The sequence below is a fragment of the Engystomops pustulosus genome, chromosome 6 (assembly GCF_040894005.1).
Source record: "Engystomops pustulosus chromosome 6, aEngPut4.maternal, whole genome shotgun sequence".
NCBI classification, from domain to species: domain Eukaryota; kingdom Metazoa; phylum Chordata; class Amphibia; order Anura; family Leptodactylidae; genus Engystomops; species Engystomops pustulosus.
Window position 1 is genome coordinate 169094698 of NC_092416.1, and position 13984 is coordinate 169108681.

At 41.2% G+C, this 13984-nt stretch overlaps 1 protein-coding gene across 1 annotated transcript in view; it reads right to left on the bottom strand.

The window, feature by feature from the left end:
* Positions 1 to 823: 823 nt before the first annotated feature.
* Positions 824 to 13984, bottom strand: part of TMEM100 (transmembrane protein 100) — a 28388-nt gene continuing 15227 nt past the window's right edge. Inside the window, exons 2-3 of the mRNA XM_072112309.1 lie at positions 13124 to 13293; positions 824 to 4982 (exon numbers count right to left, since the gene is read on the bottom strand). Coding sequence (XP_071968410.1) covers positions 4516 to 4920 — 405 coding nt within the window. The 5' untranslated portion in view covers positions 4921 to 4982; positions 13124 to 13293 and the 3' untranslated portion in view covers positions 824 to 4515. The remainder of the gene's footprint in view (positions 4983 to 13123; positions 13294 to 13984) is intronic.

Genomic DNA, 13984 nt, shown 5'->3' on the forward strand with positions numbered 1-13984 from the left:
CTATTCTGATCATAATGCCACTTCCTGCTCTGTAGAGATCACTTTCTAGCTGTCATCTGACTATAATTCCAGATATGAAAGTTATTACCTAGAAATAGATCCAGTCCACCACCGATCATATTGTGGATAGGGGATAACAATAAAGCTTAGGACTACCCTTCAAAGTGGTTCTTCAAGATAGGGGCTAACTTATCGATTGGTGGGGGTCTCAGTGATGGGACCCCAAGAGATCAAAAGAATGGGGGTTCGGCAGCCGCACATGCACAGGTTTCTCCATTCATATCTATGGTGCTGAGAGAGATGAATAGGGCAGCTGGCGCATGCGCACCCGCCTACTCTCTTCATCTTGGACCGTTGTATCCCGATCTCGTGCTACGTGGGGGTCCCATTACTAAGACTCCCACTGATTACCAAGTTAGCCTCTATCTTGTGGATAGGAGCAAACTTTTTTTTTTAAACTGACAAAAGCTATCAGGAAAAATATGAACTAAACTTAGAAAATAAAAAAATCCACAGTCTTAATAGCAGCACTATTTTTTAATAAAACATATATTTCATACAAAAACAGAACGGGAAAAGTGCTAGATTGAATAATTTTATCATTAATTTACAAAAAGGTGACACATTTAGGTATAAATCGCACTTTAGACAAACAGAATTACAATTAGCCATCTAAATACACCGTAAATACAATAAAAAGTAAAAAAAAAAAAAAAAAAATCTACAAGTACCACCAATATCATTCACTGCAGCACGACGACGTGCCGACATCCCAGATGTGATATCAGATCTAAGTCACAGACACTAGATTTGTTTTGTTGCACATTTAGTCTCGTGGAGTTTTCTACAGCTTTAGTCATTTCGTTCGTCATCAGATTTTTTTTTTTTTTTAGATAAAGTTTTGATTATGTGCAAAGCGGTAAGGTAGAATGAGTATAACTTCTATGAGAGAGACAGTGATTGTGCTCAGGGTCAAACGGGCCCACCAGAGAACCATCTGGTGGCCCAGACTCCAAACAAGAAAAACCACAGCCATGACTTTGGAGGACACGGTACAAAACCTGTGCCCATCAATGGCGGTACCTCACAAACAGCTACCCAGCCCTCTGCCCCAGAGCATCTACTTTAGTCATGACATCATCACACATTCACATATCTATGAGAATTACCAAACTGGACCTGATGATCCTTCAAGGGGTCCAACTCAATGATTACCAAGCAGAAGACAACCCAATTTGGAGGCTTCGAGAATTGATAAAATGTGGAGCACGAAAATAATTTTATCTGGTAGGCCCTAGGAGCCCCTGTCCGGCACTGATTGTTTTTACCAATTACCTCTGCAATGGTTTATTCAATATGATTAGAATTGGGACCCACTAGTAGTGGTTGATAGATGTTTAGTATTGGGGACCAAGAAACCTTAAAGGGAACCTGTGAGCAAAACTAACCAACACTAACTAAATATATCTTTGAAAACTATTATACAACTATCCCTATATTGTTCCTCTCCAAGCCTGTAAAGTTCCACAGTCTGTTTGTAAAGTTGACTCATCATCTAAGCATATTCACGTTCTCCCAGGAGCCTGCTTTCTCTTCAGCCATGTGTCTGAGCTCAGCTACCTTGGATCAGTTTCTCAGCTCTGCTACCGCATTACCCCTTTCCTCAAGAATGAGAGACACGATGGCTGTGTGACCCAGTTGAAGAGAAATCAGCTCCCTAATTCCCTCTTCCCTCAGGAATTCTCTTCACAGTCACATGCAGCAAGCTTCTCCGTCATTCTCAACGGGTCATTCAACCGAAGTACACCAAATTTTTTTAAAGTTGCACCCCTCTAAAAAATGAAGGCATCAGCCAATTGGTTGCTTCATAACTAAATATCAGTGACCTACTACTGACTGGCTGAGGGACTCATGTGTTGGCCAATAGTCTTAGACCCCTGGGTACATTGCGTTCATTATAGATGCACTCAATAAATTTGTCAAGAAATATGTTGTGCCTCTCATCCAGCTCAGGTCTGTCTACTTTTCTCGACAATCTTTAAGTACAGTGAGTAAAAAACAGCAATTAAGGAATTATAAATGGGGGTTGCCAAAAACCAGAGAGAATTTTTTTATGGGGGCATTATACGGGGTAGGGGGGTTGTTGTGCGAGTGAGCCACAGGAAGAGGCCATTATAAAGTGGGGGGGGGGGGCACAGAAATGAGGTTTTATACAGGTTTGTGGTCATATAATGTGTTGGTGAGCCATCGCAAGGTTCATCATACAGGTTAGGGTTTCACAGGAAGGAGGCATTATACATTGGGGCTCATTTACTAAGGGTCCGAACGTCGCACTTTCGTCGGGTTTACCGAATATTTCCTATATGCGCCATATTGCCCCGGGATTTCGGCGCACGCGATTGGATTGTGGCCCATCGGCGCCGGCTTTCATGCGACAGAAGTCGGGGGCATGGCCGTCGGACAACCCGATGGATTCGGGAAAAACGCGGAATTTAAAAAGCGATTTGTGTCGCAAGATCAAGCATTTACATGCACCGGGAAGAAGAAGGTGAACTCCGGCGGACCTCGGCGCAGCAGCGACACCTGCTGGATATCGGGCGCACGACCTTAGTGAATCCCGGGAGACCCGAATCCTCGTCGGACAATGCGCTGCGGGATCGCGACTGGCCCGGGTAAGTAAATGTGCCCCATTGTGTGCATTCATACCAATGGGTATTATACTGTGTGGTCTAACATAGGGGTAGTTTTAGTGTATAGCAAGGTTATTGCTTAGGTCCAATGTGTTTCTACTCACAAGTCTTGATTTTATGTTGAATATTTTTTAGAATATTAGAGTAACATATTACGTATATTCGAAGCCTCATAATCTTGATTGAGTAGACTACAAAAATATACACATTTGCTGAGTATATTGAAGCATTTTACTCTAGTTTTATACATTATGACGTTTAGTGCAAATTAAGACATAAATCCCAAATTAGGAAGTCATTCTTAATCTAATGATACATCTAATAGGCTCCTAACATCTTTACAACTATTATTACATTATTCATGTCCAGTTCCTCTCGATGACTTTAATGTGGTTTGAGCTATAACAGAGGAGTTACCACCCACACACGATGTCTATGGTAAATCACCACAATCCGGGGAGACAAATGAAATGACCCGGCCTAACAAAAGGGAACAATCTTCATCAAAGTGCGCATCTCGTGAGCACTAGGGTGACAGGTGAGTCCATCCTTGCCTATCCCAATATTTTGACTAAGGAGTCCAACCTTCAAAAAATGCCAAAAAACAGGCTACAAGTCATATAACATCCACTGGGTGGCCCATACTGACACGTATAGCTTGAAGAATTCTACAAAGGGTTTGCGAAACCGCTTGTTTTTGAAAAGCTCGTTGTCTTATTCCACACGTCGAACAGGAAGGAAAGTAAGAAAGGACATGTCATTGTTTTTGAGAAAGGATGGACAACCAATAGACAAGGAAATCTCCCAATGCAGAGGTGATTGGTGAACTGAATACAATGTACATAACCTTAAAGAGAACATTTCACCACCTTCACCAACTCCAACTTTTTGCATCCTTTGATCTTCTCATCCTAAAGTAGTTGACATTTTCTGTCTAGCCCCGTTGTTACCAGGCAGTTTCATCATTTTCAGCTCTTCTGGCCCAGAACGACTCATTTGGCAGTAGTGAGCCTAATTAGCATAGCTTCAGGATAGTGTCACTAACGAATAAGCTGTTCTTCTGTTGCTAGCCCAAAAAAAAAGCTTGACTCCACCCTTCTGACAGCATAGACATTACAAAAAATTAAAACGTTGGGGAAATTCATGAAGCCACGTTGGACAGTCCTCTAGTAAAATTTCACTTTCCCAACCTGTCCGATAAACGGGGCGTGGGCTAGCGAAAGGGGCATGGTCTCTAGAAAAGGGGGCATGGTCGGATAGGATATAGTCCATGCACCAAAAATTAAGGAGGGTTCGCCAGATTGTGGCACACAGTTTAGACCAGCTAAAAGCAGGTCTAAAAGTGGAACTCAACAGAGACTGTGACAGATTCATCATCATAATGATAAGGCTGTAGCAGCCAAAGACTAGTGTTGTCCAGCTATACATGCAACACATTAATGAAATGTTGGAGGACACCAAATCCAAATTCACTGATGAGGGACCTATAAATAGATGCAAAGAGTTGGAGTTCATGGAGATGGTGAAAGGTTCTCTTCAACAGTGCAAAACAAAGAAGGTGAGTTAAAGACTACTAGAACCGACCAGCCGAATATTACCATCAAACGTCAAAGTAAGATCCAACCTGTAGGGAACAATTTATGGAACGGAAATTCGTAAAATGTGTGAGATAGGGGCTAAAATCTCAAAACCAACCCTCTCGCGCTATACACAGCCTCAACTCAATGCAAAATACATATCAAAGCTCAACTTTTTGAATAATCTCCAGGCAGTCCAATGGATTGAGACCAGTCGCAGTCCACATCGTTCAAGATGTCCTCCACCCTCAGGCAAATAAGCTCCTTTGGTTTGCCACCAAAGCCGTCTGGCTCTCTCTCCTTTTAGCTCTCTTTTTCCGTTGCCTAATTTTCCAGCACAGTGCGCTGGAGCACACCAGAAGAAGTCCAGACGAGAGTAGGACCAGCCCAAATACAGAGATAATGGATCCATGGGAGTTGAAGCTATAAGCCACTGCTGTGACCACAATGCCAGCTATTAGTATAACCACTCCGAAAGGGATAGTGCAGCGATAGCAGGACAGCTCGGCTCCACCTGTTGCCGCAGTTAGTTGGGTTTCGTTGACCCTTGGAATAGTTGTAATCACACAGTCATTGGCGCGCTTCTCCGCTATCATAGGGTCTGTAGACTTTGGAGAACCCAAGAGAATATCTTTGATAGGCTGCTCCATCATTTTGTTTCCATCAAGCTTGGATCCGAATTTAAACTTCTTTATTGGGTCCGAAAGTTATTAAACTGTGTAAAAAGAAAGAGTAAAAAAAAAATCTATTAACATTTTTTTTAACTAACATGTAAAGCACATACTATGTAATCACTTTACAGTTCTACAAGACCAATGGAGAACCTCAGCGACCTTCTGTAATTCCATAGAGACTGTTTGCAGTAACAGCCACATTCCACTGGTGGACACGATGACCCTCATTCTCAAGATTGGTGGTGGTCCTGGTGGTCAATCTGATTTTTTAGTGAAACCTGGAAGTCTACAACTAGGACTCCTTGTTACCAATTCATCTGAATCACTGGGACACTGCATAAATAGAATAAACCCCCAAAAATTTCAGTTAGCCCCGATAGGTTTCAGTAGTAGGACCCATGAAGGGTTTTGTTGGCCAAAGGATGGCCCTCTTCTAAAGGAACGGGGCTCATTGCACAGTATCATACGGACACGGACTGTAGAACAGACATTCTTGGGGTAGGACCCCAAACAACGAAGGGAGCCCTTTTTGGGCACCCATAAGGGTGATACTATGTACCCCAAAATATTGAAGTTATACCAGTTATTCTCCTAGAGGCCTATGAATAAATTCACAATTGGGGTGTCACCTTCGCCCTTGTTAAAGGGGCAGGATTGTTACCATTTTTATGTCTAGCTCTCATCTTACCTAATGTCCCATTTATTATACACTGTAACATGGAGTGGGCGGTGCCAGGCTGTGTATTGCAGGCAAGGACCGCCCCTCTGACAGTAGAGAGTCGAATTAGAATATTGGATTGAAACTGACAGCAGTGATTGCTCAGGAATGGTGCAGGATAGAGGAATAATTCCAACTGAATCGGATTCACTAATTAAAAATGCAAAGAGTTAGGTTTGGTAAAAGCCAGGCGGTCTCTGGAGGGCACTATAAGAGCCCCTCCATGCTGTAGCTTCACAGGCTGTTACACTATGCAGGAGCATTTCTCCCACCCCACTGTATGAGATTGGAGCAGGCAGAGGAAGAAGGTAAGTGCTGAGGGAGCAGGGGGTAAGACTGAGTGGCCCTGGTAACACCCCCAGGGTTCTTCTGACTCATTAGCATAAATTCTAAAAGTGGATTTTAGGAGGAAGGAGACCATGGATAACAAATAGGAAGATACCAGTCATGGTGCCTGGGTCTATGAGTAATGTCCCTGGTTTATCAGGATGGAGTTTGATGGTAGATTTCCTTTAAAGGGAGGAAAATGTATCCTTATCTATAGATCTCCTTTATATTTTATCTATGCCCTTTGTTGAACTTGATGAATGTTGTTTTTAGCCTTGGTAACAAAGTAACTTTATGTGATAGTAAATGCCGATAATAAAACCATCTATAACATAAGTAGAATAGTCCAAGTAGGTTATAAAACAGAGCAAAACAAAAATTCAAGGTGAACTGAAAACTGTGGTGCATGTTACATTTAAAACATGGAGAATTGTTTGAAGCCTCTCCCTTCACTTATGAAATGTCCACAGCAGAGCCCCCATTAACAAAATGTCCACAGCAGAGGCCCCCATTAATGAAATGCTCCCAGCAGTGTCCCCCATTAATGAAATGCCACCAGCAGAGTCCCCCTATTAATTAAATTCCACAGCAGAGCCCCTCATTAGTGAGATGTCCTAACCAGAGCCCCCATTAATGAAATGTCCACAGCAGAGCCCCACATTAATGAAATGTTCACATCAGAGCCCTTAATAAATGGAATTCTACAGTAGAGCCCCCTATTAATGTAATTCCACAGCAGAGCCCCCATTAAAAGTTATAAACTGTATAATCACCTCCGTCTTCTTCTTCTCACGGCTCTCGCAGCTTCCTGGCAGAGAGGCACGTCTATGCGCTCTACCGGTGTACACACTATGACGCCAGACAGTGGCACCGTCACATCATGGTGTGTGCCTGCGGGTAGAGCCCATAGCCGCACTTCTGCCTGCTCTGCCTTGTAAAAGACCAGAAGAGGAGTTGCAGGGAGAAGAGGAGATGCAAGGAGCGTGAGTAGGTGAATACCAATTTCTTTTGTTTGTAACTCCTTTGGCTGCGGCACAGACTTGGTCCATGGCTCGGCGGTTGGGGACCTCTGATCTTAAACACAGATCCCAACTTGGTCCATTCATTTTATGCAAATATTTTCATTAGGGTTTGGGTAGGGTTAGTATAAAAAAAAATGAAAACAATATAGAATCTTATTCTAAAAAATAAATCTCTGTCCCTGAAGGCTAAACATAATGGGGGACATTAATCATAGTGGGTCTCAGGTTCGCCTGTTTTTGCGCCTGGTTTGCTCTTCTTTTTGGCTCCTGATCTATGATGGATCTGGTTCTGCCTTAGTAAATGCACTTTGGATTTGTCTCATGTCCGATTCATTTGCGCCTAAATTCGTGCCAAATTTGTCTCAAATTATTAGATCTCATTTGTGAGCAATAATGAAAGGAGACTGAGAAAATGTGACAGAACGTTCAGGGCTTCATCTCTGCTCAAAAATCATTGTGCTGTAACTGCAGGGACTAAAAGTTACAGAGATGGAGAAAAAAAAAAATAAATTCTTGCTGAAATGAGTCTTTTCCTTTTTTATTATAATTTACATGAAATGGAGACGGATAATATTCTCAGATCTGTACAATAAGACAATAATCACTCACAGAGATGATCCCATAGACCAGTGGTGGCGAACCTATTGCACGGGGGTATGCCAGAGGTGGCACTCAGAGCCCTTTCTGTGGGCACCCAGGCCCTCACACCAACACAGAGTTTGCCAGATACGATTCAAGGCTTCCTCCTGCGGTCCAAGACAGCTCAGCATGTGCCATGCTCAGCACTATTTTAAAGCGACATCCTTGGCTGCCAGGACTACAGGAGGAGTGAGAAGATGTGGATAGATATGGATTATGATTTGAGTTCCTGCTCTGGGTCCCCTGATTCTTCCTCTTCAGGGCACCCTGGATGGAAACTACAAACCAAATGTCTCCATCATCTTTCTATTGTATTGGTGAACTTGTATTGATCCCCGCTGTAACCTGTGATACAGCGGGGATCAATAAGTTACTGTTTAAATTGCCATGTTGACACTTTGCGACGTACAAGTGGGTTTTGGTTGTAGTTTGGGCACTCTGTCTCCAAAAGGTTCGCCATCACTGCCATAGACAATGATGAAGTCGTTACTGGAGAAATTTTACATTTTAAAACTGCTCCGAAGTATTTTCCATGTTGCATAGAGGGAATTTTTCATTTGGGAACCTAAAATCTATGGGGGACATTAATCATAGTGGGTCTCAGGTTCGCCTGTTTTTGCGCCTGGTTTGCTCTTCTTTTTGGCTCCTGATCTATGATGGATCTGGTTCTGCCTTAGTAAATGCACTTTGGATTTGTCGCATGTCCCATTCATTTGCGCCTAAATTAGCGCCAAATTTGGCGCAATTGTTAGATCTCATTTGTGAGCAATAATGAAAGGAGACTGAGAAAATGTGACAGAACGTTCAGGGCTTCATCTCTGCACAAAAAAAATATCATTATGATGCAAATGCAGGGACTAAATGTGACAGAGATGTAAAAAAAAAAAAAAAAAAATTCTTGCTGAAATGAGTCTTTTCCCTTTTTATTGTAATTTACATGAAATGGAGACTGATAATATTCTCAGATCTGTACAATAAGACAATAATCACTCCCAGAGATGATCCCATAGACAATGATGAAGTCGTGACTGGAGAAATTTTACATTTTAAAACTGCTCCGAAGTATTTTCCATGTTACATGGAGGGAATTCTTCATTTGGGAACCTAAAATGTATGTTTTTAGTAATGAAAAGGGAAGTTTTTTTAAAGTACACCTGCTCAGAGCAGGTGCATTTTCTGCGCCTATTTTGTGCCTTTTTAGGCGCACTTTTGTGATAGATCCCGTGCAAACATCTGTTTAGGACGCACTCACTATGTCAGATAAGGCGCAGAGACTCAAAACCACTACGTGCCGAACTTTGCCGTGCGCCAGAAATGGCGCATAAATGCGCCTAATTAACGAGATGCGCCAGATTTTCGCGTTAAAAGACGCTCAAAACAGTCTAACTGACTATGATTAATGTCCCCCAATGTTTTTAGTAATGAAAAGTGATTTTTTTTTTAAGTGCACCTGCTCAGAGTAGGTGCATTTTTGCGCCTTTTTAGGCGCAAATTTTTCATAGATCCCATGCAAACATCTGTATAGGACGCACTCTCTATGTCAGATAAGGCGCAGGGACTCAAAACCACTAAGTGCCGAACTTTGCAGTGCGCCAGAAAATGGTGCATAAATGTGCCAAATTAAGGAGATGCGCCAGATTTTTGCGCTAAAAACGCTTAAAACAGTCTAACACACTATGATTAATTTCCCCCCTGGAGAGACACTGATTTGTACTGATTCAATTTGGACCTGAACCAAATCTTTAGAAAAAATTGGCAAAGCTCCGTTAAATGATTCTCTCATCTCTAAACATAGTCCTCACTGACTATATACACTCACCGGCCACTTTATTAGGTACACCTGTCCAACTGCTCGCTAACACTTAATTTCTAATCAGCCAATCACATGGCGGCAACTCAGTGCATTTAGGCATGTAGACATGGTGAAGACAATCTCCTGCAGTTCAAACCGAGCATCAGTATGGGGAAGAAAGGTGATTTGAGTGCCTTTGAACGTGGCATGGTTGTTGGTGCCAGAAGGGCTGGTCTGAGTATTTCAGAAACTGCTGATCTACTGGGATTTTCACGCACAACCATCTCTAGGGTTTACAGAGAATGGTCCGAAAAAGAAAAAACATCCAGTGAGCGGCAGTTCTGTGGGCGGAAATGCCTTGTTGATGCCAGAGGAGAATGGGCAGACTGATTCGAGCTGTCTGCAACAGTGACTCAAATCGCCACCCGTTACAACCAAGGTAGGCAGAAGAGCATCTCTGAATGCACAGTACTTCGAACTTTGAGGCAGATGGGCTACAGCAGCAGAAGACCACACCGGGTGCCACTCCTTTCAGCTAAGAACAGGAAACTGAGGCTACAATTTGCACAAGCTCATCGAAATTGGACAGTAGAAGATTGGAAAAACGTTGCCTGGTCTGATGAGTCTTGATTTCTGCTGTGACATTCGGATGGTAGGGTCAGAATTTGGCGTCATCAACATGAAAGCATGGATCCATCCTGCCTTGTATCAACGGTTCAGGCTGGTGGTGGTGGTGTCATGGTGTGGGGAATATTTTCTTGGCACTCTTTGGGCCCCTTGGTACCAACGCCACAGCCTACCTGAGTATTGTTGCTGACCATGTCCATCCCTTTATGACCACAATGTACCCTGTAACATCTGATGGCTACTTTCAGCAGGATAATGCGCCATGTCATAAAGCTGGAATCATCTCAGACTGGTTTCTTGAACATGACAATGAGGTCACTGGACACAAATGGCCTCCACAGTCACCAGATCTCAATCCAATAGAGCATCTTTGGGATGTGGTGGAACGGGAGATTCGCATCATGGATGTGCAGCCGACAAATCTGCGGCAACTGTGTGATGCCATCATGTCAATATGGACCAAAATCTCTGAGGAGCTTCCAGCACCTTGTTGTATCTATGCCACGAAGAATTGAGGCAGTTCTGAAGGCAAAAGGGGGTCCAACCCGTTACTAGCATGGTGTACCTAATAAAGTGGCCGGTGAGTGTATATACCGTATATATACATATATCTAACCTCATTTGTCTTTTTTGTTTTTTAAAGGTGCAAATTTTTGTGCAACTTGTACCAACTTTGCCCCCTTTTAGGCACAATGTTAAATAAGGCACAAACATCTGGAAGCAGGAGAAACTCTGAACTCCGGCGAACTGCTGGAAAAATGCGCAAATACCCCAATGTGTTAAAAAAGTCACTAAAATTCAACCAAAAAGCGCTCATCAGACTAAGATAAATCTGCCCCTATGTATTTGTATGATTTCTTAGTGGACATAAGACATGACCAGCATAGATTTACCGCATTAGAATATCTAGAAAAATAACAAGTGGCCTGGCACATCCTGCCTCATCACTACAACTATCTGACACTCTGTTACATCCGCATGATTATGGAATCATTCATAAAATTCTTACCAAGAAATTAATCATATGTCAAACACAATATACCACAGGTCACAGTCCTCGTGGTGTATAACCTGCAGCAATCCGACTTACTCCTGGGAAAAACAGAAGGACAAGTATCTGGAAAGTCTAAAGTTAATTCCCTATAGGATTAGACAGATATATATAGATATGGGAGAAAGAGATGAGATAGATAGATAGATAGATATGAGATAGATAGATATGAGATAGATAGATATGAGATAGATAGATATGAGATAGATAGATAGATAGATAGATAGATAGATAGATAGATAGATAGATAGATATGAGATAGATATGTGATAGATAGATATGAGATAGATAGATAGGAGATAGATAGATAGATAGATAGATAGATAGATATGAGATAGATATGAGATAGATATGAGATAGATATGAGATAGATAGGAGATAGATAGATAGATAGATAGATATGAGATAGATATGTGATAGATAGATATGAGATAGATAGATAGGAGATAGATAGATAGATAGATAGATAGATAGATATGAGATAGATATGAGATAGATATGAGATAGATATGAGATAGATAGGAGATAGATAGATAGATAGATAGATATGAGATAGATATGAGATAGATATGAGATAGATATGAGATAGATAGATAGATCGATAGATAGATATGAGATAGATAGATAGATAGATAGATAGATAGATATGAGATAGATAGATAGATAGATAGATAGATAGATATGAGATAGATATGAGATAGATAGATAGATCGATAGATAGATATGAGATAGATAGATAGATATGAGATAGATAGATAGATAGATATGAGATAGATAGATAGATAGATAGATAGATAGATATGAGATAGATAGATAGATAGATAGATATGAGATAGATAGGTAGATAGATAGATAGATAGATAGATAGATAGATAGATAGATATGAGATAGATAGATAGATAGATAGGTAGATAAGATAGATAGATAGATAGATAGATAGATAGATAGATAGATAGATAGATAGATATGAGATAGATAGATAGATAGATAGATATGAGATAGATAGATAGATAGATAGATAGATATGAGATAGATAGATAGATAGATAGGAGATAGATATGAGATAGATATGAGATAGATAGATAGATGATAGATATGAGATAGATAGATGATAGATATGAGATAGATAGATAGATAGATAGATAGAACACTTGTGTTTGATATATATGTACGATGTTCACTCTTGTTATTTGGCTTGAGAAAGACTCCAAGTGAGTCGAAACGTTGCTGTACCTTTAAAAAGCATGGAACAAAGAAAACCACTTTTCGCACGTTACAACTGGAGTGCTGCCTAATCTCTCGCTATAGATAGATAGATAGATAGATATGAGATAGATAGATAGATATGAGATAGATAGATAGATAGATAGACAGACAGATATGAGAGATAGAGAAAAAGATAGGTAGACAAGATGCATAGATAGATATTTAACTATAATCTATCTATCTATCTATCTATCTCATATCTATTGCATATGTCTCATCTGTCTATGGATACACCTATCACTTTATGTTATCTATCTTATTACTCAGTAATACTAACTGGTCGTTTTTGGGTGCAACATTTTTTTTTTGAAAGAATATAAAATTTGATATATTTTAAAAATCTTTGCACATTTTTAACACATCCACTCGAACTCGTCTAAAACACCATGAATAACCAGTAAGATTAGGGCACAAATCTCATACAGTGGAGTAATATGACTACATGTGGTTTCACTTAGGGAGACTACAGAAAAGATTCATATCTACCTATATTTGCATGTATTTACATAAGTAATTATACATATACATAAATAAATCTACTTTATAGTTTATCAAAAACTTTTAAACTTGTCAAAAAGTTTGCAGAATTTTTTTTACTATCCCAGTAAAACTTTTTTTTTTTTTGCTTGCTCTGACCACAGCTAATTATTCCCCTAAGACGTCTCCCCCGGCCAGACGCCAGCGATCTTAAAAGTGCAACAATTCAGCTTTACAAGGCAGCATTAAAAATCTCAACCTACCGTGCAAATCCGTAATCCATGGTGTGACAGATCCCGAGGGTTTCCACTCCACAAAACATGTATTTTGTCTGGATCCAGTGTGCGCTCAGCAGGAACGCGGAGGGGAAGTGGCGCGCGCCGGGGGATACCAGCCTGACTTACACATGGCACATAGTTAGCGCTGGGGTTTTCTATGGAAAGAAAAAAAAAAATCGGGACACGAATCAGAAGAGAGTGAATAGGCGTTTGTTTGCAATTATGACTGGGAGGAGAGAGGGGCCCGGCTCCGGGGGGGGGGGGGGGGGGGAAGCTCTGCCTTTTTGGCAGCAATGTCTTGCTCTTTGATCTTTTCTTTAAAGGAAATCTACCACTACGGATCTACCTATTCAGGCACTTTTTAGGGGTAATCATTTACTCCCCTCTATCTTTACTAATCTTTAATGAGGGTAAGATGCAAATTTTAGAGAGCACTTATTATTTTAGACATGTGTTGATATGTTATTGAGGTCAGAAGATGGTTGCAAACCTGGGACTGGAACCAATATTGGAGCAGTAAATGTGCCATAGAGATCTTAAAAGGTGTTCTGCAGTCATAGCAGGGGTCTGCATAGGGCCTAACTTGCGGATTAGTGGGGATGTCAGTGATGGGACCCCCACGGCTCATGAGAATGGGGTCCATTGAACCGTCGTTGTAGTATGGGATGAAGAGAACAGCCTGTCACGCTCGGCTATCTCTGTCAGCACCGTGAAGATGAACAGAGAATCTGGTGCATGCGCAACTGGCTGCACCGCTAATCTCTTGTACAACAGGTTTACAGTGGACCCCCGTTCTCGAGATCCATAGGGGTCCCATCACTGAGACCTCCACTAATCAACAATTTA